General features: G+C 37.0%; 1 protein-coding gene across 1 annotated transcript in view; it reads right to left on the bottom strand.

Annotated features, from left to right (window-relative positions):
• The window catches only part of COL19A1 (collagen type XIX alpha 1 chain), a 219,644-nt gene that overhangs the window by 185,987 nt on the left and 6,163 nt on the right, over nt 1–27,494 (bottom strand). Inside the window, exon 2 of the mRNA XM_088137595.1 lies at nt 18,120–18,219. Coding sequence (XP_087993721.1) covers nt 18,120–18,219 — 100 coding nt within the window. The remainder of the gene's footprint in view (nt 1–18,119; nt 18,220–27,494) is intronic.

Here is a 27,494-nt window from a genome sequence, read left to right as displayed (position 1 = left end):
TAAAGGGATTTATATGTGGGAAAATAATCTGTGTCTCAATTTAGTAATAGTGATTACAAATTCTAACAGCTACACTTAATGTTTGAAAACTCAGTGAAGCCTCAAATACAGTTTTCAGATTATTTTCAACACTCCATCTTGCTGGCCTAGAGGGCTTCTTCCAATTCTAAATACTAACATACTAAAAATTATGAGAGGTATGAACTTCATTGGTTTAGCCTTCTGAATCTGAGTTCTGCATTTTATGCCTCTGTAATGTCAATAAGCTTCAGTCTGTAGCATCTGAGTTTAAGGGCAATTACAGATCCTTCTGCAATGATGCTAATGGATTTAGCTCGCTGGCTTAAATCCAGATTTAAACAACTTTTAAGAGTTCAAAAGTGTGAACCTCTACCCTCCCTCCTGGTGAAACACAGTTAGGGAAATAGATTCCATGCATGCTATGATCCTTCAGAGGGAATGGATAAAATGTTTCCTGTCTGATCTAGGACACTGATCTGGAAGCTTTTGCACCCACATCTAAACTTAGGAAAAATAAGACAAGGCAAAGGAGGAGCAAAAAGATAATACTTCCAGTTGCTGGTGTAAAATTTCTTGGAGTATATTTCTGATGTGACACCATAGAACTAACACATTTAGTAAATAGCATTCAGATAGGAAGTATACATTAAACATCCACTAACCAAGTATCTTTTAGCCTTGGAAATAATGTTGAATTTAACATAATTTTTTAATGAAAAGAAAATTCTGTTTAAATTAACAGATTAACTCCTGAATAAAGTGAAACCTCATTGTAAAAAATTAATTGGGGAGAGGGAATGACTGTTATACATCCATTATATATGAAAGTATATTATTGCGTGATTTACATCATTTGTGTAATTACAGCATTATGTAAATTACATTAATCACTGCAAACATTTGGAAAGTTACATGTAAAGTTGATTATATATGTAATGGTATGTGGGAATGAGCTTGGGAGACAGGGCAGAGATGCAACCAAGAGAACAGTCAGATAAGAGGCAGCTGATCCTGCAGCAGGAATGTGGACAGGGCAAGAGGCTCAGAAGGGCCTCTTCATAGTTTTTGGGCTGTAAAGGAGACAGGGGGAGATTTGTACTTTCAGACTTGCAATATTCTGTTAATGTAACCTTACAATAAAGTAGAATTAGCTCATCTGGTTGTGTTTCCTGTCTGGTCTACCTCGTAAGGCTGACAATATCAGTTTGCTAAATCAAAGTTTAACTGTAATCAATTTTAGATTAGGATACCTTTCTCACTTTGACCACTGCTCCTATTCTTACGCAATAGCTCACATATACCTATCTCAACTTTCTTAACCCATCCACAACAAACAAGAGGAGAAGCAAAATATTCATTTGTGGTCAGGTTGAACAGAACTGCCATAAAAAGATCATATGCTAGAACTACTGGTGAACAAATTACTGAGATTTTGTAGCTAATTGGGTGGAGACTAAGTCTGAGAAAGCTATTCTTGGGTATTCAGTGGATACCATCTGTTGTCTGGATGTAAAATCTGATTTAAATTGAGAGATTGGTGGTATTTATTATCTTTTTTTCTGAATTTCAACTTTCTATCCCTTCTAACCAAAGAAAAATATATTTTGAGATGCCATGAATGTTATACCTGACTGAGGACTCATCCTCAGATAGAGTGGCTATTAAAATACCCTAAAAAGGAGGACAATTATGAAGAGTATTTTTTTACAATTAAATATACCTCCAACTACCAAAAATACAAATACAAAAACCCAAAATAATGTTATTTGTATACTCACCAAGCCTACACAGACACGCATGTACATGCACATTATATACCTTTTATCTTTTTCACACAAAACACTTTCTCAGTTTTCTCCTCCCTTTCTCTCTTATGCACACATATGACGATTTTTGGCTTTTTACTAGGTAGGTCATGGCAGCATCAGTGTCATGGTAGTAAATGTTTCAAATTTGCACTAGGATCTACCTGGGATCCACCAAAAAGAAAGGTTTGGAAGCTTGACTCATCTGTTTTGCAAACCACGCTGTTGGTTGACCATTATGCAGACCTCTTGGGGGTCAGCCAAGTCAGCCTTGTGCCTCTGTGCACTCTTCTGCCTTCAAATTTCATTCCAGATGTTGGGAGAGTACAACTACCTTTTTTGAGAATACAAAACTCCAAATGACCATGAGATGACAGCAAAAAGATTAAAAAATACTTTAAAATCTTTGTCACATCTAATGGTTGTCCAGATTTTCTACTCTAGGCCCATAGTAAAATCATCTGATGCACAGCTAATCAAAAAAAAAAAAAGGACAAATGTCAAGTCTACCAGAGGATGGATGTGGATAGAGAACAATTTTTAAAAAAATCTAGACGGTCAAGCATATTTACAGATATCTGGCCATCCTATCCTTGGATAAGCAGGGGAACCATGATCAGGCATTCAGAAAGCCCAGGCCCAAACAACAGCAAGCTCCAATAATCATGACCTTGTCCCAGTTGATTCAGGTCTTGAACCAGCCAGCTAGCTCATGGGAATGCAACCACTGCATATAGAAAATCAGAGAACATGAAAGTGTAGGAGGATGCAGCTGCACTGAAAATCAGCTAACTCAGACAGATCTCAAGAGTGGCTGTGTCAGAATCCTCGCAAGATTTTATAATAGATTATTAGATGGCTAGTTTTTTTAAAAATGGTTTTTTACATGCTGCGGTTCTGCCATTGTAAAAGGGGGGGGGGGAGTAGGAATGAGAAACCGTTTAAAGCAGATGGCTCCTTATCACAAGCTCTGGCATGCTCAAGGTCATACCAGCAAGAGAATCAGAGGACCAAGAAGTAAGGACGATGTAGGGGGAGGAAAGTAAGAAAAACAGCTTTTGGCGCGCTTTTGATCAGTCTTAGCAATGCTTTGGATCTGTACACTTATTCTCAATAAATGAACTTTTCTTTTGAATCAATATTGGTTGCAAGGAAAGTTACTGGATTTGGGATCAACAGGTGGCAGCTCGTTACAGGCTGAATGATTCACTGAACTCACCCAACATACCCAATACACCCAACACCCAACAATGGCCTGTTGTTGGGAATAAGGAATTATTCCTACTGTATTGTCGAAGGCTTTCACGGCCGGCATACGATGGCTGGTGTGGGTCTTCCGGGCTGTGTGGCCGTGTTCTGGGAGTTCTGTTTCCTAACGTTTCGCCAGCATCTGTGACCGGCATCTTCAGAGTGCAGGAGCACAGGCAGGAGCACAGACAGGGGCACAGAGAGAACTGTTCCTGTCTGTGCTCCTGACCTCTGAAGATGCCGGTCACAGATGCTGGCGAAACGTTAGGAAACAAAACTCCCAGAACACGGCCACACAGCCCGGAAGACCCACACCAGCCAATTATTCCTACTGTTAATGAGTGGGAAATCCTGATTCTTATCACCTTGGCTGACAGAGGTATAATTTAAACTATATTACTAAGTCTAGCCAGAAGGGCTAGGACAACATAGTACTGAAACTAAATTCTCCAGTGCGAGCTCAGTTCTTTACTTTGGGGGAAGAGGGGAGTTATGATGATGGCAGAATACCTCTTAGTTCTCACAAGGTGGCAGCCATCACTTCCTTCCAGATAACTCCTACAAAAAAATTCTAGAAGAAAATGTGATGGTGGACGAGGAGCATTGCTGCCAGTAAGACATCTGTTCAGAAAATGTTGGAAATGCTTCAACTGCGTTACAGTACTGCGAATGAGATGGCAAGATTGAGGGAACACTAACTTAGCCTTGTCAAATCTAGTTGGCAGTTAAAGAAAAGGTAGTGTTTGCAGCCTGATGCCCAATAATTAGCATATGAATCCTTGGTTTGACTTAGGGCAGCTGTCTCTGTGTCATTGCTTAATATGATTCAGAAAAATTATGTGAAAAACATGAACAATATATAAATGACTATTAATAGTCTTTTAACTGAGCCAGTGTTTTTAATTTTGCTTTACTTTTCAAATATGCAAAGTTATATTGAGTCATGCCTTATTTTTTTAAAATCAGTAACCTGAATCACAAGATATTTTTGTTAACTGCTTATAATCAGACTGGCATAATACCAATTAAGAAATAAAAAATCTTTTATCTTAATAGGGGATCTATTCAGCAAGATAATAATGCAGTCCAGTTATCAGAAATGCTTCTCTGTGCTTCAAAATTAGACTCTGAAGAGATTCTTTAGACTGACATACACCCACAAATATTTATACACTAAAAATTTAGTATCTTTTATTACGCTTAATCCATCATATAGGCATTTTATATATTAACTAATATTATACTACATTGCATATAGTCTTAATACCATTTATATTCTGTTTTGTATATTCTGTTTTGTAGTTTTTATATAGATTTTAGTGTTAGTGATGCTGACCTTACACTTTACATTATTTTATGTTAGTCTATGACTGTAATAGATAGGTAGGTACAATAGGTAGACAGACAGATACACATACTTTTGGATTGAATGAACAGCAGAAATGTATTTATCTAATCAATTTATTGGCTACCTCAGTTGCCACAACAACTCTCGCAACGTACAACAATATAATGAATCTAAAACAACAACAAAGAAAGAAGAAAAATAGCAACAAAAGAATTAAAGGGGAAACAGCAAAACAATTGCACAAGCCTCACATGTTGATCAGTCACATTCAAGTCACTATCTCAGGCAGGGACGCAAATCACCCAGCCCCAGGCCTGCTGAAGGAGCAGGGTCTTCAAAGCTTTCCCAAAGGAGAGCAGTGTTGGGGCTGTGCAGACTTTGGAGAAATGCTGTTTCAGAGGGTAAAGCAGCCACGATGGAGGTGGACTGCATGGAGCCATATGATAGCAATCCTTTGGGAATGGGAAGTGAAGCATTCATCCTTGTCAGATCTCACCAAGGGGCAGAGATGTTTGGAAAAAAGTGGTCCCATAGGTATCCAAGCTCTGAGCCATGGGAACTAGTTTTTTTTTTTTTAATTGCAGTACTACTTCCTTCACTGCAATTAGTAAACTGCAGTGGACACCCCTTCTTGCCAAAACCCACTGAATAAGCATAGACCTTTTGTTGAGAATGGAAATTGGACAAATTCCTTTTTCCACCATAGTGAAAGGACATTTTTTGCTGGATTGTTATTCCCGTGGTTCAGCAATCTGGGCCAAATACTTCTTTCTGAGCCTCTAGGTGGCAGTAGAGAGCACTTTCCTAGCTGATTAAGGTGGGTTATTTCAAGCTGGATTCCACAGAACTCTATGGTTCCATGAGGACTTGAATGGGTTTTGTGGGACTATGGGGAAAAACCTCCTCACAGCAAGGGACTGAGGGGGGCAGGGAAACAACCTCAAACACACTCATCCATCTACTTCTGACTCAACCAACCAATTTTTTCAGCACCAAGTATATACATCAATTTGTTTTGTTACATTTGGGAATTTAATATCACAGGTACTAATCAACTAAACTATTGCAGGTGGCTAGCAGACCTGAGCTATCTCAGCCACACCTTCCCTTGAGATTGGTCACCTGGAAACTACAACTAATACAAAATGCTAGATTGCTGAATGTGATAATTTACTCCCAACATATATTCTCAATATATGTTCTGAGGGTACTCAACTCGCTAACAGTTTGCTACCAAGTGAAATTCAAGGTAATTCAAAGACCTTTGTGATCAGGATCTGGACTTCCTAACTTTTCCTCCAAAGCTTTGTGCTGTCAGCTAAATAACAGCTGTGCCCTCTTGAAGGTGCCACATCTGCCAAGGTTCATTTTGGGGTGATCCGAGGGAGAGCACTGTTCATAAAAGTGACCCACCTGTGCAGTTCTCTCCCTGCTTAATTATGAATGGTGCCAAACATTTTAATACTTGGCACCAACATAAAACAAATCTTCTCCCGCAAGCCTTTAGTTAAACTACTGCTACGTGCCTTTCTAGTCTGGTTTGGTACTGTTCTCAGTTCTTTCAGCACATCGTCAAGGACTTTTAACTGGGTTCTTTTCTTTTCAATTGTTCTTAACTTAATGCAAATTGTTTGTAATTTAATTTGACAATTAAAAATGTAATAAAATGTGTAAATATATTTCCATCTCCTACTTTCTCATTTCCTTTTTCCTCACTGCTTTGATTCTTCCTTTTTTAAAGCTTAGAGGCAAAAAAGAGGTTCGGTTGAACACCATTCAGAATTGAAGCTAGAATAGCAGAATTCATTTACTTTTGTTCCACTTCTGTAAACTTAAGATTTTTTAAAAATTCCTATTTGTTTTTTATCTTGTAAAAAGATATGTTGCCATTATTTAAGGGAGAGAATATGTAAACTTTCATCCAACATTTTACTGATGGAAGCAGAGATATTCTTCTTTCTTTCTTGGTAACCACCCTATTTATTATTAATTACACAACTTTTTAAGGTCAGAAGTTGCAGTTCACCTTTGAGTGGTATGCCAAGAGCTGTATTCCAAGAAGTTAACGCAAAAAACCCTCACAACCCCAACCAATTCACATTTAAACTGAATGATCTAACACCCCACATTTTGCACAGTCATCTGGAGGAATGGGCCCCCAGGTTATGTACTCCTGCAGTCTGGATGTTAGGCTGAAACAACAACAACAACCACCCTTTCCACTTATTATGAGTTATATTTATTAAGTCTGGAATAGTCTGCCTACTATTGTGGCTGCTGAAGCAAACAAATTTGATCATGCTAACTCAGTTTCTGTTGTATGGATGTGCACATGTGAATATAAATTTAATTTGCAAGTTTTCACACAGATTCATGACACACTCAGCAGACTCAAGATGCATTATGTGCACAATCCAGACATTTAACTTGTTATGGAAATCTGGGGAACGACATTGAAAGCTGAATAATAATAAGTAATCCACATAAGTGCCTAAAATCATTTTGAAATGTTGTCTTTCCCAAAGTCAAAATAAAACCAAAGATTTAACACAGAAAGATATATGGAAATAGAAATCTCTGATAAACAGGTACCTGGAACCCCTGAATTTGCAATGTATTCGTTTTTAAGATAATTCCATAGTGTTGTTGATACGAAATACTGTATGTCTAAGTCTCCAACAGTTTCAACAAACGGTGTCAGATTGTGTAATGAGTATTTAGAAAACCTAATGATATGAGACTGTAATGTGCTGAGCCCATAAAAGATTCAGGAGGTACTCAAGAGTGCAGTATATGACTGATAGGTATAAAAACAGAAATCTCTCACCAACTGCACAGTGCAGCATTCTAAATTTCCTTATTAGAATACTTCATTAATTCCAATTATTCATTTTAAATGTTAAGAAATAATAACACTTTAAAAAGCTGGGACTGATGATGATTTAATGTTTAATGTAATGAAAACAGACAAGATGGCACAAATCCTTCCACACATATTTACAACTCACTGCTATTCTAGCCTTGAGGCTTTAATCTATACATGACATTAGCAGTGCAATTAGCAATTGAATTATTTTAAAAATAATATGGGTAAGAGGAGATTTTCATCACTGTATGAGCATTGGGGAAGGAACTTAAGCCTTTGTTCCCAGCAAAATCACTGCCCCTCCCCTAAGATTTGCTTTAGGGGAAAAATATCTCTTTCAGTGGTAAAAGTCATTTTTCCACTGAATGCTAAGTATCACAGAGTATGGAGTTTCCTTTGAGCTTGCTGATAGGAAAGGAAGTCCCACATCTCTCTTGCTAATTAATTAACTGCTAATCACATTACTAATATTATGTATAGTTTAACTGTAAGTCTCCATGGGGGAGAGTACATCAGGCATTCTTAATTTTAACTGCAGAGGAGAGATGGGAACTTAACTGGTCAAACTTTCAACTGTGACAAACACTTGATGACAGAATGAAAACAATTACAAACATCAAATCATAGGTAGAAAGCTTTACTAAATGTCTACATTTTAATGAAATAAGCGTAGGAATACTTTTGCTAATAAAAGTGCCATGATGATGATCCAGGTTTCTGTCAACGCTTAGCGATCACATAGATAGACAATGGTGTCAGGCAATCAGTGGGTTGTAAATAATTGGCAGACTGTTGCTGACGTTGATGTAGATGCTTGTGAGGGTACTAAAACCACTTTCAGCCATTTTGAGTAAGATAATAATTAGGAAATTCTTTCCTTGTAATAGTCTTACAGTATAGATATGGAGTCTTGACCAAGACTTCTTGGTCACTTCTCATGGAAACATAGGTGCCCTTTGATAATTATGTTGAATAATCTGGCATGTACTCTACACATTTGCAGGGTTTTCAATGTCCAAGTTAATTCCCAGATTCCAGATATAACTTCCAGCCAAAGCTTTCATGACAACTATGCCAGGATGTGCTAAGTAAGAAATAATTCTGACAAAGTCAGAAACAAGAATTCTGAAGCCACACTAGATAGTTACCATAACAAGAGTCAGGTAGAAACATTTCTCTCTCTCCTTAACAGGGAGGCTTCAAGCCCACTGCTTTGTGTAGGTGGGAGAAAAAGCTGCAAGAATTTGAATCTTGATCTCACTATAAATACGGCTTGCATTTGACATATAGCAGTTCCTGGAAACCTTTCGTAATAGGTTCTTTTAATTTGCTTACAATAAAAGTTACTTATCAGAGATTTGCATCTCTGAATGTCTGCACTGGCATCTAGTTCTAGCTTTTGATACAGGAAATCAGACAAGCTGCATGCAATGTGATTGAAAATGTCTGGTAACTCCAGTTCTAGGAGTTGGAAACATGATTTCCCCATAACAGATACTTTTTTTGGTCAGATACCTTACATTGCTAAACTTCCACACCCAGTTTAATATAAGAGTTTAGGATCCCAAGCAGTAAATCCTGCAATTTGATCAGTCTAAATTTGTGGGTCTAGAAGGGGCCTTCACATCAGTGTTGGATAACATTTGTTCCAGCATGTAGGCAAGTACATCATCATGTTGTACAAGAGGTTCCAGTATTGTTTACTAGATTATATTAAGAGTGTAGGCTTGGTATTAGACAAGATTCTGAAAAGAGGCTTGCATTCAGCCAAATTTTGAAAGCATGGCTTCAGAGATAGTTGTGGGACTTTTTGATTCCTACATTGAAACCAAGGGACTTTTTGTCAATTTGCACATAGTTCTATTCAGTAGAAGACATGGCCCTAGAATAGTAAGCAACAAAGCTTCAGTGTCATCTAGCAGTATATGACTAAGCACTACCTCAATACCATAAAGAGAAGCAGTAGTGGGTTGTTTTTTTTCATCAAAAAGTACAAGCACAATAATAATTCCTTAATTTTCTAGATAGCATCATCATGCTGTTGAATCAGCATCGCTGAACTTTTTTGCCCAGTACCCAGTGAAATGGCTCAACCAAAGCTGCCTTTTATGGAAGGAAGACATGGTAAAAAAGTGAGTCGCCCTTGGAAGGCTTGAAGCCCTTATTTTGTTTTTGGAGCAGATGCATCACAGACTGCTGTACTTTATCATGGGCTAAGTAAGTACCCATAACATAAATACTAAGAATTTGATCCTGGAAAACTTCAATTTTGCACTTTTCTTTTTTGAAAGAAAAAAAAGATAAATTTGTCAAAACGGTGCAGAATTTCCTGAAGTTGAATAACAAGTTCCTTCACTGGTGATCCCATATTTAGGACATTATCAAAGTATGGCACAACAACTGGGATTCCAAAAAGCAAAGTCTCCATGAAGTGTTGGAATATTCCAAGGGCCACAGAGATTCCAAACTAGAGATGTTTAGCTTGGAATGTTCCACAATGAGTGATGACAGTCTGAACATCTGCTGTAGCATCATCAACAGCCAGTTACTCATACCTTTGATTTAGGAGTTCTGCAAAGACTCCTAAGCAAAATAGATGCTGTTTAATTGCCTTATTTACAGTGCATTTATAATCTCCACACAACCTCAATTTCCTGTTACATTTAATATAGCTACAATTGCACCCCACTCCTTGACTGAAAAGATGTTCAGATTCTTCAACTTCGTGCAAATATGTATCTGAAAGGAATGACAGTGGATTGCCTCTAGATGCTCCCAATTTCTCAAACAACACTTTTGAAATTTCTAAAATTCTTTCTGTAATAATGGTGTGCAACCTTCTGTAGTAATGGTGTTCACCCTTTGGACACTGATTCCTTGTAGTAAGAACTAGTTCCTTCTTAAAATGATTTCTGTAATGATGATGTCACAGCTTCCAGCAAGATCAACCTTTTTTCCACAATTATGGAGAAAATATTTTAGCTCCATAACTTAAAGGAAGTTTCTGTGAAAATACAGGTAGTCCTCGCTTAATGACCATTTGTTCAGCGACTGTTTGAAGTTACGATGGTGTTGAAAGAAGAGACTTATGACCCATAGTCGAAGTTACAGTGATCTGGGCTCTTGGCAATCAGTTTGCCTTTACGACTGGTTGCCTAGCGCCCGTGATTATGTGATCACCATTTGTAGTCTTCCCTGCCATCTTCCCCAGAAAGTCAATGGGGAAGATAGCAGGGAAGGTTGCACACCACTGTTGCCTGTGGAGAGGACTCCCCCTCACTCTGGGGGCTGGCTGAAAAAGGTCCATCCCAATATCCAAGCACTCAGTCCAGAGTCACTTGGACTGAAATGGGCAGCTACAGAAATTGCATAAGTAAAATAAAATTTTAAAAATTATCTTTTGAACAGTCAAAATTGAAAATATGTGATAGGACTCAGTACCATACAATTCCTTGGTTTCCTACAGTCTACTTACTGTATCTGGCCCCTTTTAATACAAAACCTGCATTCTGCATCCTTGGATTTGCCCACAGACTGCCAATGTACCTCTCCACAGCCTGAGCAAATACTGGTACATCTGGGCTCATCTGCATTTGGCTGAATTTCTCTTGAATTTTCAGTCTGCTTCATTTTTATTTTGTTTATACATTTTCTTCTTTTTAATAATTTTATTAGATTTTGATTACAATAATAAAAGCAAACTGAACTCAGAGAGAGAGAAAATAGAATAAAAACTGCAAAGAAAGCAAAAGAAAAAGAAAAATAGGTAAAGAAATGACTTCCAATCTTCATCACAAGTAAAAACAAATTTGATAGCTCTTCACCCCCTATAAGGTTACAAACAAATATCTCTTCTTCCCATACATTGTTCCTTATTTATATGCAAATCCATAAATCATCAACTTTTCAGTCCTGGTGTCAGCAAAAGGTCCATATAGGGTTACCAGAGCTTTATAGAAATATGTCTTGTCAACTTTATATTCCTTCCTTTTGCTTCTAACAATCTTGATCTTTAATTTATTCAGATGTTGTTGTAGGATTTGATCTCTCCTCAATTTTTCTTTTTCTCATCCCAAAAGCTTCTTAGAGCCTTTAGCAAACCTCTTTTGTAAATCCCATAAAAGTTGTTATCCAGGTTGCTGTTTTGATTTATCATTTGTATTTCCACTTTAATTTTGAAAGCTTTATCCAACTTCTTTTGTATAGCCAATAGAAAATCCTTATCCAGGTCATTCTCTTGGCTTGTCATTTGTGTTTCCACTTTAACTGCCTTCTCTATTTTATAATCCACACTTTTTTTATTATCCAATATTTCTGGTTCTAATATTTCTACATCAGGCAAGATTTGTTTCATATCTGTCATTCCTTCCTTAACATCTTTTGGACATAGTCTATCCAAAGAAGCAGACATCATTGCTGACATTGTAGCTGCTAATTTCTGACTCCATCCTTCAAAACTCTCCTACAGTATTTCAAATGTAAGAACGTTTTGTATCATTTTGTAAATCCCAGGACTAACCAAAAACAAAAGGCAAGGTTTCACTTTTTTCCCCTTTTTTCTGCCTAGAAACTTTAGTCCTCTCTAGTGTCCAATTCCTGAAATCATAAGGTCTCAAATCTCTGTTATGACTTAAGATAGACAAAACAATTTGGTTCCCATGAATGGCTGTTTATTTATATAATTATTTCCAAAATCTTATAGTAAAAGTCTTAATATTCCAAATTTGTCTGGACCCTTAATTTGTTTATAACTTTCTTAGATCAAAGTCTTATTTAGGTTTTCGCTGTTGAATTTAGTTGGTTAAATCCTTAAGCTTATAGTTTATTTTTCTTTTGTTCAAGAATGAAAGTAAACTCACCAGGTGGCTTTTCAAATTTGTCATTCTGAAAATCTCTAATAGCTTTAAGACAGTTAAATAGGTAATTTCTGAAAGTGACTAGGAGGTGAGGTTAGTGAACAAGTGTCCTTTAAAAGCGTCCCCCATGGCTGTAAGCATGATGGCTCACCCCTTCATCTCCTGGTGCTCAAACCCATGAAAGACCACGGTTCTGCAGTCTCCTTATGAGGAACAGCCATCCAGAGTACACGTGGGTAATCTCCCGTCCTCTCCTTCTCCAGAAAGTTTCCACAGGACTGGTCTACTCGCCAGTTCTTTGCTCTTTGCTGTGGTTGTGGTTTCCGCTCACTCGGAGACATGCTAGTTTGACATGCCTCCCCCGGAAGTAATTTGTTTACCCATTTTCAAGGCCACCAGATTTCTTGTTAACTCTGGGCAGCCAGAGATAATAACAATACAAATAAATATGAGTAAGAAGAGATCCTGGCCAACCAAAAGAACAATACACCCAACCGTAAGGCAAATATGTGAATAGCAATTATATTGGTTGCTATCTCCTTGACTTCTGTTACTTATAGCAGTGATTCATGCTCTTTCCTAAGCAACTACAAATGATGATTTTGGTTCAGACAAAAGCTTCTGTTGGGAAGGCATCATTATAAACCTCATACACAAAGCAATCCCTCAGCATCTCTTTTAAAAAGTCCTCCAAATTGCAATGTTGAAATAAATTAAGCAGCTCTGTGATATATGCAGAAATATATTGAACACTTTTGTGACATATAGATATCTTTACCATGACTGATGGTGCAAGTGAGAAATGATCCTTCAGTACTTTCATAAGATCATTGAATGTTGTGGACTTTAGTGAAGTGGGGCAACGAGTGCTTTATTACAGCAAAGATCTGAGCTCTACCAAATAGCTCTTTTTGCTCACAGCTATCTATTTTGTTTGCTTCAAGACAAAACGGAAGCCTCTTTGCATATGAACCCCAGGAAGTAGGCTGATTAGTGTTTAACTTTACAGAATATGCAAGAATAACCATTATTTCAGGTTTCTCAATGCTTACCAGAGCATTTGAATACCAAACACCTTCCTTCTGATCTTTACCTCTCAGTAAATGCTGTGTTACACTAGGAAGAATTTAAATATCATACATAGGCTCAGATACAACTATTTATGAACAAACTGTTAAGACTGTTGATAAAACAGCATCCATCAGGTACAGCTCTCTGGAATTATGTGAGCTACAGTAATCAAAAGCTACTACTGATGCACAATGCCTACAACACATGTAAGAAAAATAATTCATTTGATCATTTTTATATAAGTTGGGTGGTAGGGAACATTCAGTATGAGCTGCCACCTGCTCACCTTTTGCAACCCTAGAATAAAAAACAAGGAAGCAAGTGGCTTGTTTTGCATTTCTTTTGTTCCCTATGCCAGATCACCTAGAACACTTCAGGTCTTTTTCTGTTGGACTACATGCTACCTAAAATATTCTAATAAAATTTTCTAAGTGAGGCTGATTTGTTCCAAGCTTTTAAAAATGATTCTTACATTTTCCTAAAATGAAGATATAAACCTGTATGTTTTCCATTTTGCAAATAATTGTTCTTGCATGTGATGTGCTCTGATTGATAGCTATGTGAAACTTCTTGGGAACATTTATTTATGTTTATTGTATGAAGATGGAGAATAATTCATATGTATTCATTCAGAAACATTTGTACTTTTGCAACCTCTCACTGGGTTGGATTCACTGTTCTGTGTGTACAGTGGCAGAAGCAGTCTTCTTTTTCTCCTCCTATAGCATTTCTTATAGTCCCACATAAATGCTTCAGGGGATCAAGCAGTGCTGTTTCATCAAGTTCCCAATTATATAGGGTGGGGCTCATAGAAAGTGCCACTGCTCAATTTTGAGGTGATTTCTCCTTCCCCTCAGCCTTTCCAATATAGCTTACCTACTTAGTACAGTCTTCTACTGTTTGTGTAGAACTGGGGGTGGGGTTATAGGAGCATCATTATTTCTGCCAGTTTCATTGTACATCTAACTCTGGATCCATTGTATTATGTTTAAGGAGGAGGTTACATATGTCTGTATGTATTTTAGTTTTCAGTTAGAAATAAACCCCCATGTCTTGGGGTTTAGTTCTTCATAAATGTGTTTAAAATTAAAGCGTTTTGGGGCTTAGTTCTTCATAAATGTGTTTAAAATTAAAATCATACATGAAATACTATTTTTACATACTTGAGAATTAAACCCATTGAATTCCCATTTACTTTTAGGTAAATACACTTGTTCTGTTAATGTACAGTACTTATTTGCATTTTTAGCATCTCTGAAGAAGGTGGCATACTGGGCATATATAAAGATTTTGCTCCTCTTTTTTTTATATTTATATTTACTGGTTTTATGCACACAAACTGCAAATTAAAGACCAACTATGAATTTTAATTTCAGCCTAGTTATAGTTTAAAATCCTATTAATCTGTATAATGCGGAGATGGAAAATCATAGTGCTGACAGGAGAAATAGTAAAAATTGCTTCTCAACATCACTTGACAGAAAGCATCCAAACTATTATATAAATGTGAAAGTTAACACTAAGGAGAACCATGTCTATTCGAAGATGTGTTAAAACTCTTCTATGCAAATAATCCTCCTTCTGAAAAATATAAACTTTCAGAAACATTTTAAATGGAGTACATAGTTAAATAATATCTTAACACAATATTTTATATGATATAAATCAGAATTTGTATCTTCCACAAGTATTTAGTTTATATTATCTTGACTTTGGGCCCCCAAACTCTTGAGTTTTTTTCCCTACATGCTAGTTGCTATAATTATACTATCTAGTATAATTAGTAGTAGTATAGTAATAGTACTATAATTAGTAGTAATAAAACATTATTTACAAAACCCAAAACTGATATTGATTCTATACTCATTACTGTCTTCCCTATACTGATTACTACTGTGTAAAAGTTAAATGGTGAGAGATAACAAAATGATTCATCCAAATATGAGATCAAGATTGACAAAATGATTTCATCAATGTTGTATGCAAGGGCTAATATTGCTCAGAAGCTCTGGTATACTTAATCTTTTTTAAATTAAATGATTTAGTTCATGTTTTTATTCATACTCCATATCCTTTTTTTAAATAAAAATGAGTTCCCTTTGTTCAATTGAAAGGAGGAGTATATTTTTTTAAAAAAATAAGTATTCTATCTATCAATACATCAGTGTCTTCTGCTTTAATGATGAGTATTTCTCTCTCTCCTAAAATATGCTGCAAAAACTTCTTCAGTCTGGAGGATCCTCATCTGAAACACATCTAGGGGGAGCATAGACCAACGAAGAGTAGAAATTCAAACAGAAAATCTCATTTATCTGAATATTATTGGCAATGGATACAGTTGGATATATCCCAAGTCACATATCTCTGCAAACTCAAAGATATCTTCCCCCAAATCGGTTAATCTCATACATTGGATAGATTAATATATTAAGCCATAATATTATTTGTTAAGTTTTGGCTTAGCATATTATTTGAATCCAGCGAACTACAATTTAAAGTTTTTTCAAAAACCATGGTTAAACAAGACAATGTGCGAACATGGCACTATGAGGTGTTTCTGCTCATAGAGAAGGAAAATCAATTTCCACTATTTCTATCATGCTGCAATTTATTTTTCTGTGCCGTTCTGGAAAAACTGCAGAACTCTTGGGAGAATACAGGATAGACCAATGTGACTAATGTTGGAATAAAATAGCAGAAGAGATCCTCTTTAGAATGGGAAAAGTCCAATAGACATAATCTGGATTCATACATACCAAAAGAAACTCCCCTTAAAACAAATGAACCAACTGGAAAAGCACTGAACTGTTTCATTCTGGCTCACAAAGAAAAGAATCTATAGTCTCTTTATTGTATCAAAAATAGCCTAAATCAACTTTCAATGTTGAAAGGCAAATCAAAACCTACAAGTTACCGCATTATTCATGCAACTCCCTGCTGCAGCCTCTGTTTCTCCATCTTACATTAGTCCAGAAGGACTGTCAGCCCTCAGGAGAAATTTGGGAAGATGCAGGGGGTTATAATTCAGAGGGGGAAATGGGGGAAGTCTGGTAAGCAGCCACATAAGTGCAGTTCCACTTAATGTTCTCTGGAACCAGCCCTCTGCGTGTGCCACCAATCACAACATCACACCATGAAGGTAACAGATGTAGCATCTCCCTTTGTTTCCATCTAAATACATTAATACGTTAATACTTAAATACATACATTAAAAAAAATCCACAACCTCTCACTTCCTCCCTTACTGTGGGAAAGAATAATTTTTTACAGAAGCCTCAATAGTTGCAAGTCCCCACTGAAAAATAAAATGGCATCACACAACAGAAGAAGCCTAGCATAGTTTACAGTCACTCATGCTATAGCTGAATGAGTGAAATGTAAGGGGATATTTGCCAAGCTACTTGACACTTTCAAGTCAGCTTAATCAGATACCCTTTCATTTCCTGTAGTGGGAGACCAGTGTTCTGCTACTCACTATATCCCACAATCTATTTACATATTCTAAGAGAAGAGATGAACTCTCAAATCATGTCATTGATTGCACTGCTGTGTCTTTTAAAATCAAATAATCTGACTGTAAGAAAAGAAGGAGGCGGCAAATTAACAGAACATACTGCAATTCAGCAACCGAGATAAAGATGTTTTCACTGCAGAACTTTAAACTCCTAGACTTCTCTTTATAATCTCACCTTATTAGCTCTGTGTGATAAAAATTTAAAAGTGTACAAAAACATATTTACAGATTTGAGGATTTCCTCTTCAAAAGCATTGTACACAGGAACCACAGATGAGGGTTTCAAAAGTGGTTTGGGAATATAGGGTAACGTGCTGTGTGCAGACTGATGTCAGCTTCCTTTTAAACTGTCTTTGCATCAAAAGCCACAAATCATATATATATATCTAGAAACATTTATAGAGTACTTGGATCTTTGAGGAGGGAAGAAAACAAATGAACAAGAAAATCTGCAGAGCATTTGGATTTGGGTATGCACACATATCCTAAACTTGAAACTGTGGGCTTTATCATATTCATTTATTAATGTGTGCATTTGTTCATAAAGAATGGAGAAGAATCAGACAGGTTTACAAAACTTTTTATTTTGGCAAATGTTCTTTTTTCAAATCGTTAGTGTCGGGGAACATTTTATACAAACTACAGTTTGACTAGCAGCAGAGGAGAAAATCCAAAATAAACTGATAGCCAGCATGGAAAGATCTATTCGTATGAAATGATAATCTGTTTTGCTACATGATCCTCTTTCTAGTTTTTTTAAAATAAACTTATTATTACGTTTTCCAAGACCTACGTTAAAATTGAAATTGAACTTTAGAATGTTTCACACAGCATATAAAAGCTTCTGTTCTATTATTTTTATTCCACTGTTTATTTGTGAATAAGACCTAAAGAACTGTACATGACTATCCAGAGTTCAGAAAAAAATAACTGCTTTGGAATTTACATAGCTGAAATTCAAACTAAAAGCTGCAGAAAAAGCAATTAATCATTGCAGGACAGAGAGAATGGAAATTCAAACACGGAATAAAGAAACCCAAGGAGAAGAGATAATGAATATGAAAAAGAGAATTAAAGAACAATATAAAATAACATTTAGAGATTATAAATAGTTATCAGTGGTGTACCTAGAGTATTTGACACCTGGAGCAGACCATATCTTAATACCCCCCCTTCCGTTGCTGCTGTGCCATGCCACCAACTGCCAGACAACTGATTGGCACGATGGCAACAGTGACCTGGATCCACACCCCCCAACCCTCCAGACACCTCATCATCATCTACAAGTCACCAGGCATTGCACCCCCTTATTGTCAGCGGGCTGCCCCAATCACCCCACCCTTGATACGCCACCAATAGTTATCTAAGGATAGTGTATTTTATTACTTACTGAGAATCTTTGATAAGAGGTACATTCCCCAATTTAAAACATGGTTTTTCAACTCCACATGAAGTCTGCCTCAAAGAGAAGCTTTCTGCTAAATCAAAACCTGAAAAATGTAATCAAGCAGTATCATTTACTGTCCACTTAATGTAAGTTATTAAAGCAGATAAAATGGCGCAATAAGCTTGTTGGTTTTGCCAGGCTAAATGATAGGCTATCTCAGATCTTGGACACAACAATGTCCAGATCTCAGTTTTCACTGTTAATAGTATATTAATAGGAAATTCTTCTAGTAGTTGACTTGGCAACCTCTGAGGAATGTACTTGTAGTTTTTTGGGGTTTTTTGCATCTGAATGAGCTGGAAATGCTGCTCTCATTTTTTCATACTAATTAGAGCAAAGATGAATGAAAAACAGAAAGATGATTCTAAACTCATTTACAACATTCTGAATGAAATGTTCTTCTTTCATTAAAACACATTCCCAAAAATTAAAGGCACAATTTATTATTAAAATCAAAAGTATGCATTGTAATAATGTTGGACATTATCTTATTTAATATAAAGAAAACTCACCTGAAACCCTTGAGTTTTCTTTGCACAGATGGCTGAAGTGATGTCCTTCTACTTTCAATACTGGGCACTCAGTAGCTAAAAAAAAAAAAAAAAGAATACAAAATGTTCTAAACTTTGAGAAAAACAGAACAGCAGATTCCACTGTCTGCTACAATATACCTAACTTGAATATAGAAAATAATCAATGATGAGCAATCTGAAGACTCTGGGATACATGTGGCTTCCAACCCACTTCAACAATAAGCTCCTTCAAAGAGTGCATCTAATCTTCTTGCAGTTGGTATGGTGCACAGAAAAATTTCAAAGTAAGCCTTAAATGCTCTGCTAGATGGCAGTATTGAGCCAACTGTGGCTGATCTTGAAAAAGCTAAGTCAGACTTACTTAGTATTTGGATGGGAGACCACAAGGACTATAGTCAATACTAAGAATTCTAAAAACCATTATGGAATTGGGCAATGATATGGCAGTTCCATCTTGTTACACTTAAGAAGACTACATGGCCTGCTCCATGAAGCTGCCAGGTATTGAGCTTGACTCAGAGAAGACTTGAACTAGAAATAGGTTTTACTTGATAACATAAACTATAAACCTAGCTTAACATTAAAACCTCAAGAAATCTTTAAAAATATAACATTTCTGTCCCATCCAAATCTGTGATCTGGATGTGCTCCACTCGCTGCAGCCCACAAACACAAATATAAGTGAAGCCCTGATTGCCCATTCCAGAACATGATTAAAGTGCAACCTTGCTATTTCTTTTAAATGCAGTGATATCAACACTTTACACCGCCCTGAAGTGTTTATTATACAGCATTTGAAACTGAAGAGCAAGACAATGGAGAGAGTAAACGAGGTTCAATTTATATACTTCATTTTAATATCCACTTGAAAAAAGCCTAAATATTTGTGCTGTATTCTTTTGGGGAAAGATGTGAAAGGATCTGAAGGAAGAAAGATGGAATCCTTGTTCTTAAAGGGAGGTCAGTAGCTAAAGGATAGGAAGACAGAAAAGGTGAAATTCTCTAAAAGAGAAAAAAAAACTTTTAGAGAGACGTAGGTGGTTGAGCTGGAAATCTCAGGCAGGGATAGATTAGAAACTGACAGCAACAAGATATAAAGGGCAAAGGCATTTCAGAACTTTGAAGATGAAAATGGGCCACATCCAGTAGGAATTTTGCCTAGTAACTTGGGTTATAATGGAAGGAAGGAAGGAAGGAAGGAAGGAAGGAAGGAAGGAAGGAAGGAAGGAAGGAAGGAAGGAAGGAAGGGAGGGAGGGAGGGAGGGAGGGAGGGAGGGAGGGAGGGAGGGAGGGAGGGAGGTGTATGTGTAGGATCCCCAAAAAAATAAATAAAAGAAGTTCTAATCTGCAAATTTTAATTTTACAGAAGGGAACTGAGAGCAGATGTGTTGGAGCTCCAAATTAGGTTGCCTTCTGTAAATGTCTGGAAATGAAAAGTTTCTTCTACCTAGAGAGATGGTTCCCTTGTTTCTTTTGCTAAATGGCTCGATTAATCCTGTTTATGACCGCAGAAGAAAGTTTACTAACAAATATGTACATTTGTATGTGCATTTCTCAATATACATATCTTTACATGCAATTTTTCCACAATGAATTGCAGCAGGATGTTTTTTGCGAAAATGCATATTATTGTGAATATTTTCCTTTAACAGACAAATTTGCGTCTATTTTAGGTTTTCAAGTCACATCATATTTACATGAGTTTCAAGTTCTCATAAAGAAGTCCTAAATCACTGTTCTTCTAACAATTCTCATGTGACAAATTTCTGATCCATCTCTACTTTTATATCCTCTTTCCTAATTGCCTATGCAGCTTCAAAAGAGGATTTTCTCCAGTTCCAATTCCATTAGTTGCTAGTCTTATCACTAGTTTTAAAAAATTGCATTCTAAAAAAGGTAATTGAAAATACTGTATGCCTTTAAAATCTCATGTAATTTGGGCAGTAGAGGGAAGAATCTGAAAACTGATTAAGCAGAAAAAATCCTTTTCTTCCATTATTCTACACTTGAGAAGTCGCATATAGCCCAGGAAGACTTTTTTAATTTTACAAGATATATTCTTCAGTTCCTGATATATCTTCCAGTGAGAGATTTAAAAATGACAATTCCTGCAATGCTCATTCTTCCTTTTCATTCTTTCCAACCCAACAGAATGTTGAAAGAAAGTATGTAAAGGGCTTAGGACTCATGTCCATCAGGATAAATCTCCAAACACTAAACAGAAAGGGGCTGAATTTGGAATGGCTAGAGAAGCCAACAAAGTTTGAAAATGGGCTGGATCCAATTGGAAGCTGCAGAGAAAAAAAAAATCCAGAAAAAATTCCCCCTGAAGTTAACAATGACTTGGAATATTGCCAACTGTTCCATTCTAAAGCCTGTCCCCTACCTCCAAAGTAGAGCATTTGCAGCCTGCTTTGTGCCTTCCACCCATACCAAACATGGAGACAATGACCTACCTTGACTAGACCTTCACACACACACACACACACACACAAACACATATGCACCTGCCTTGAACAGACCCTCACAGGCACACATGCATTAACACAAGACAGGTAGATAGAACACATTACTTTGTTATACAGGAGAAAATAAGATGCCTCTTACGGCCACGCTGGTAAAGTGGTAGAAAAAATTCCAGAAGCCCTGCTCTGGGTGCTTTCCCTACCTCGTTTCTTCTACCAACCAACAACCAAATTGTGTGCCTCCGAAGACCACAATATTCTACAAATATTGGGAGACCTTTGGCCCTTGTTGGCTGTGCTTTTGGTTGCTATTTTTTATAAATTTACAATCAAATGCTTTTAATTTCAAATTGCCTAAATATATAAAAACTAACAGTAATAATAATATAATGTGATTCAATTACCTCTGATTAAAGGAAGCGTGCAGAACACTTTATAACCACAAATAATTATGAGTTGAATCACAGTTGAACAAATAACTTCAGTGGACAGATATGACTGTATTTATTTGGAAAGAAAGCAACCTCAAATTAAAACTTCACCCTTGGAAAATTAGGGGAAAAAACCCTAATCCACCTCTTACCATGTTAGTTGATTCCTCCAATTTTAAGGGTCAATCATTTAGAACCAAATCTTGTTTTTTTCTTTCAGGTAGGTACAGTAAATGATATTTTAACTTCTATGTATAGAATGTATATGTATATGTATGTATGTATAAAATGATATTTTAACTTCTAGGTTGAAATCAGAAGAACTAAAACCTACTGAATTTGGGGTGGATTGTATCCAATATTTAAATTAATATTCATCCTATTTTATTATGCTTTTCCTAGTAAGATATAGGACAGCATAAACTACATATTTAAAAAAAAACTATAAATGCTACATTTATATCAGAGGAATAAATCCTATAGCTGCATTATCAAGTCAAGAACCAAATATTATTTATCAGGAAAAGTTGAGCAGTATTAAGCAATGGCACCAAAAATGCTCTGGAAATGCAGTTATAGGGATTGATTTAAACATAATTCCAATGTAATCATGCTCATTTAGAGTGTTTGAACACAATTTGTTAAATGATTAAATATAATATAATGTACTACTTAATTTCCAAAATCATACCATAATAAAAATATCAAATTGTCCAATATTATTAACTGGGGTTCCATGAGAGACCATGATTGAAAAAAAAACCCCAAACCTTTGTTTTTTGAACTTCACGTGCCACACATTGCTGGCCCTTGCAGTGGTAGGAATTTTTACGTGCCATGACTCAGTTGCCGGTCTTCAGCTTCGCTGTTGTAAAATGTGGCTTGTATAGGTGAGAAGTGAACTGTATTATGAAGTTTTCATATTTTTGGCTATTCTTATACAGGTGTTCCCTGAGGCCTGAAAATTACTTCAAGTGTTCCTCCAGAGTAAAAAGATTGAGAAAGGCTGCTCTAGACCCACAACCCTCTATTTAGGAATAGACTTACTCGGCAAAAGACTCAGATACAACTCAGCCACAATAGACTCTGTACTGCAGACAAAATAGAGCCATATGCCCTCTGCAGTACGAAAAAATCAATGCCTGTACAACAGGCTTTGCTCCATAGGTTAAATTCTAGTTTTCTTCCTGACACCTTTCCAAGTTAACAGATGTCCAGCAGTTTACTTGCCAGCCTTGGCAGCTCAGATAGGTTCATATAACATTTCTCTTCAGCCTGGGAACCACGGGCTGCCACCCCGTCACATTCAAACCTGACACTCCCCAACTAATTAATTTCTCAGTGCTTTTTCTGGATGACAATATTTTTTTAAATATTGCAACGTTATTAGTTATGAGGGCTCAATCTCCCATCAAGTTGAAGTAGGAGCCAGAACCTCACTGCTTGTCATTTTCAAAGTATGTACAGTATTTGAAAGATAATAGAATTGCTGCAACAGTACAAATCTAGCACTCTCACATCACATGGTTCTCAGAAACATATGCAGAGAGATGCCCAAGGGCACTTCTGCGCATGCATTTTGCACTGATCCCAGATTGGTTCCACCTCCACATAATCCCACACCATCAGCTTGACTTCCAGTTCAGTTCCACTGCAAAAGGAAGCACGCGGAAGCCAGTTGTGAAAGACCGTACAGCAGGCTGGAAATGGAGTGGAAGAGAACACAGATATACACAATCAAGAGAGCATGCTGGGTGAGTCAGTGGACAGTTTATCTCATAAACAGCAGCTTAGCCCAGGTGGAGAGAAATCTGGGAAGGAGCATTTCAGATCACAAAGAGACTGCTTTAATTAATTCATTATGTAGGAAGCTGGGAAATTCCTCCTGCAATTTCCAAGATCCTCTACTGTCACTGACCAGCATGATAGATACCTTAATGTAGATTTTATTAATGCAGCTGAAGACAGCTCAGTGGTTTTATGCACAGGGATTCTGACTCAGCAGAAGTGAAGACAATTATGGATCTTTTCAACCTGCTTTAGAGAGAGAGAGGGGAGCAGAGATGGTGACTGTGTGCATAGGCATCCACAGCTAGCCAATTTAAAGCCAAAATAAACACACATCATGATATCTCAGCCCCAGACTTACTCTTTTGTACTTATCTCACGAAGTTAAATGCAAGTAAAATGTATTGTGAGAGCCAGTGTGGTGTAGCGGTTAAGGCACCAGGCTAGAAGCTGGGAGACCATGAGCTCTAGTCCTGCCTTAGGCATGAAGCCAGCTGGGTGACCTTGGGCCAGTCACTCTCTCACAGCCCTAGAAGGAGGCAATGGCAAACCAGATCTGAAATTTTGCCAAGAAAACTGCAGGGACTTGTCCAGGCACTTGCCAGGAGTCAACACTGACTTGAAGGCACCAAAAAAAAAAAAAAAAAGAGCAAAAAAATATTTTGCTCTGTGATGTCATGATGCACATTTTGTCACAGCCCTCCCTCCTTTCTGTGGATGCCTATGGCTCTATGGGCAGCCCTAAGAAATAACAGCTTAGATCCAGACTTAAAATGAACTCATTGATTTCAATTGGTGTACTTTAAGTCTGGATCCAGTTGATTATACTGTAATTTAATAGATATGCTGTGTTTAGTTAGTCTGGGCATCATGCAGCATTAAATTATTGGATACATCATCCCCGTCCATCATATTATTTCCTTAATGGTGCAGAGTAGATAAGGCATTGGCTGGCGTCCCATTCGCCATCTCTATTCTGTTGCGGTTATGTACATAAAAGCATTAAGGATGGAATAACCAAAAGCCATTCCTTCTGCAACCATCCATGCTCATCACAGAAGTGTTTCTAATGGATCTGGAAAGTTCTGCCCTTTTTGATATAGATAGAGATAACTGAGTTCTTGCCTGTTGTTCATATCCTTTGCTCCGTTTTTGCCTGCCTTTTATCCCATTTTGCCAGTTAACAGTTTTTGATATTTGATGTTTAATAAATCAACATGAAGCAATATTTTTTACCAACTATACTGTGTGACATGTGTGCTTGCTCTGATCTGGGCACAGGGACTGACTGGGAGTGTGCTGAATGCAAACAAAACTGGAATAACTGAACTGGTAATTTTCCAACACAAATGACATAGACCAGAAATGTCCTAGTACTACTGCAATATTGCTTAAAGGAGTGACCATGTGTTAATTATTTGAGCTCAGCTCTAGCCTTCTCATGTAGTGTTGATGGAATCTGTGCTGAATTTAAAATGGGAAGTTCCTAACAGCAGGGGATTTCCAAACAGGCATGGGGTTAAATAGAGAAGAGAAACTAGTAACCTGGGAATGCTTTTAAGAAATTCAAAACCCTCAGAATTAAAAGTTAGATGGACAATAAGATGATTTGAAATGTTCTTATTGCTGCAACTATATAAAATGTATGTTAGGTGCCAGAACTACTATTCACCTAACTTAAATATATACAAGAGCAACCTACAACAATAGTATCACATTAGATCTGAAATCTATATTGGTGACAACAGGGCAGAACAGGGAACCTCTATGTGGCACCTTGCTTCACCCTTTTCTAATCATTTTGTCTAGCAGCCTCCTCCCCACCTAGGATCTAACTATATTGGCCACAGATACCAATTTACCTGCAATAGGAGTCTGCACGAAACAGAAAATATACCTGCATTCAAATCCAGAATAAACATTTATGTGTTGGAAGCTCTGAAGAACTGTTTTGGATGAACTGGGTTCAGCAGAAACAAAACCCAGAGTATTTTAAGTGTTTTGGTTTTGGGTGAAACAAAATCTAGAGATCTCAAAGGGATACTAGGAGACGTTATGGGGTAAATAGGGCAAGGCTGTTGCATCATCACTTCCAGTTCCTTAGCAGGTCGTCGTGCAGTATGTCCCATTGGCTTGCCTTCCCAACTTCCCAGTACCTTTTCTTCCCTCCCTCTGCCTCCTCTCAGCTGCCCTTGCTAAGGTACTGGCCTGTGAGCCTGTAAGTTACAGCGACAGTTTCAGCAGGAAGATTCGACATATCTCATTATCCTGCCCACGCCTGATTGTCCCAGCACCTTCCCTTTCCTCCTTTGCTTCACCTCGAATGACACTGACATCCTTAGTTTTTTTTTCCCATTCTTCCTCTTCCCCAAACTACTTCTGCTTAAACAACCACCTTTTGGTCCCTGACAAGAACAAAGCAGCCTCTTATCATTCTTTTCTTGGGCCCAAGCATGCTTATTTCAGTTTGGGCCTGGATTCTGCAAAAACAGCTGTTCTGTGCATAGAACAGTTTGTACATGGAATGGTTTGCACATCCCTGACCTTGAACTCCTCCTTTACAAGACTCCCTGTTCTGCCTAGAATGTATGTTTTTGAATGAGTCTTTTAATTACTTTTAAAATGGGAAGACAGCATGCCCAGAATAAAGTGTTGGTCTTTTGCTTCATCTTTATTTCCAAGCATACTTCTGGATCATCCATAAGCAAACAGTTTATGTGTTTCCTGACTAAAAAAGAATAAACCTGTCTAACCCTGATATTTGACTGATGGGGAGAAGAATCTCTGTTTAGAATTTTTGTCCTTAATACCTTCTGGACATTAAGGAACATTTGCTGCCTGTTGTCATTGCTTAGTTTTTTGTCAGTCCCAAAAAACTGAAAATTCATGATGTACCAGGATGCCCCTCTCTCAATATCTCATATGATTTATACTCAGTAGATAATTGCGAAGTCTATGCAACTATTAACATGCTCTCTGACAATTTAATACATCCAAATACAACTGAGAGATCAGTTACAAAATCTGACTGTTGTTGTTTGGGCTCAGAAGCTAAGCAGAAGACGGCCTGGTTAGTACTTGAGTGGGAGACCAGAAGAGAATACCAGGATTATAGGCTAGAGTGGGAAGTAAAAAAAAAAGAGCCCAATATTCTGGAAGAAGACAAAGGTAAGTCACTTCTATGTTAGAAGTGTTATACTATGTTAATATAGTATGCATAATCTAGAGCTAGAGAATTAAAAAATCTTGGAAATTGGAAAAATACTTGGGTCCTAGAGAAGCTTATGATTCTTAGACTTATATTTGCCCCATTTATGTGCTCAGACTACTGAAATAATCAAACTGCACGTCTGTTTATTGTAGAAATACAGCCCAATCTTTATCCTGTATCTAAAGTGCTAGGAAATTAAGTCACAACAGAGCAGAAGTGCTCTTTCTCCTTGATTTCTAAGACTAAGGGACAGCATGTGTGACTTTCTTAATCTATCTGTAGGAAAGAGCAGTAGAAGTGTTCTGCGGTTGCTATGGTTCTTGGTTTAAAAGCATTCATAGTTCCTCTTTTGTGCCATCCAACCACACCCTTTTTAAAAAAAATAACTTTCTGCGGCATCATTATGTCACACAGAGAGAACAAGAAATGGCTTATTAGATGTTGGTATTCCATTCATTAAGTTTAGTCTTACAAGCAAATTATTTAAAGTTAGAATATGACAGTTTATTTATGTAGGCAGTCAATGCTGACTGTGAACCATAAATAGGGTGTGAGTTGCAATTAAAAGTCCTGAGAGCATTAACTTTTCAATGACATTCAATGTGCAGCATACAGTCAATGTCTTCCCAAACCCCTGAGTAAGTCCAAATGTAAATGGTAGCACAGTCATGAATAATCCCAATGAAGTAACTTGAGGAATGATTCATTGGTGCTGTTTTAGGAATGCCAATAGATATCAATAATATAGGGAAATTACAACAATATAGTAATGTGGTATTTTATAAGAGTCTATATATTACAAAAAATATTACAATGCATTGAGATCCCAAATAGGGAATCTTTTTAAATAACTTAAAGTATTTTAATTGTAGGCAGTGATTAAAGCAATT

Source organism: Python bivittatus, unplaced genomic scaffold (genome assembly GCF_059951505.1).
Source record: "Python bivittatus isolate LINGU-HERP-01145 unplaced genomic scaffold, Pbiv_v1 ctg000020_np1212, whole genome shotgun sequence".
Taxonomy (NCBI): Eukaryota; Metazoa; Chordata; class Lepidosauria; order Squamata; family Pythonidae; genus Python; species Python bivittatus.
The sequence above is the reverse complement of the archived record's forward strand: the minus strand, read 5'-3'. Positions and strand labels throughout refer to the sequence as shown.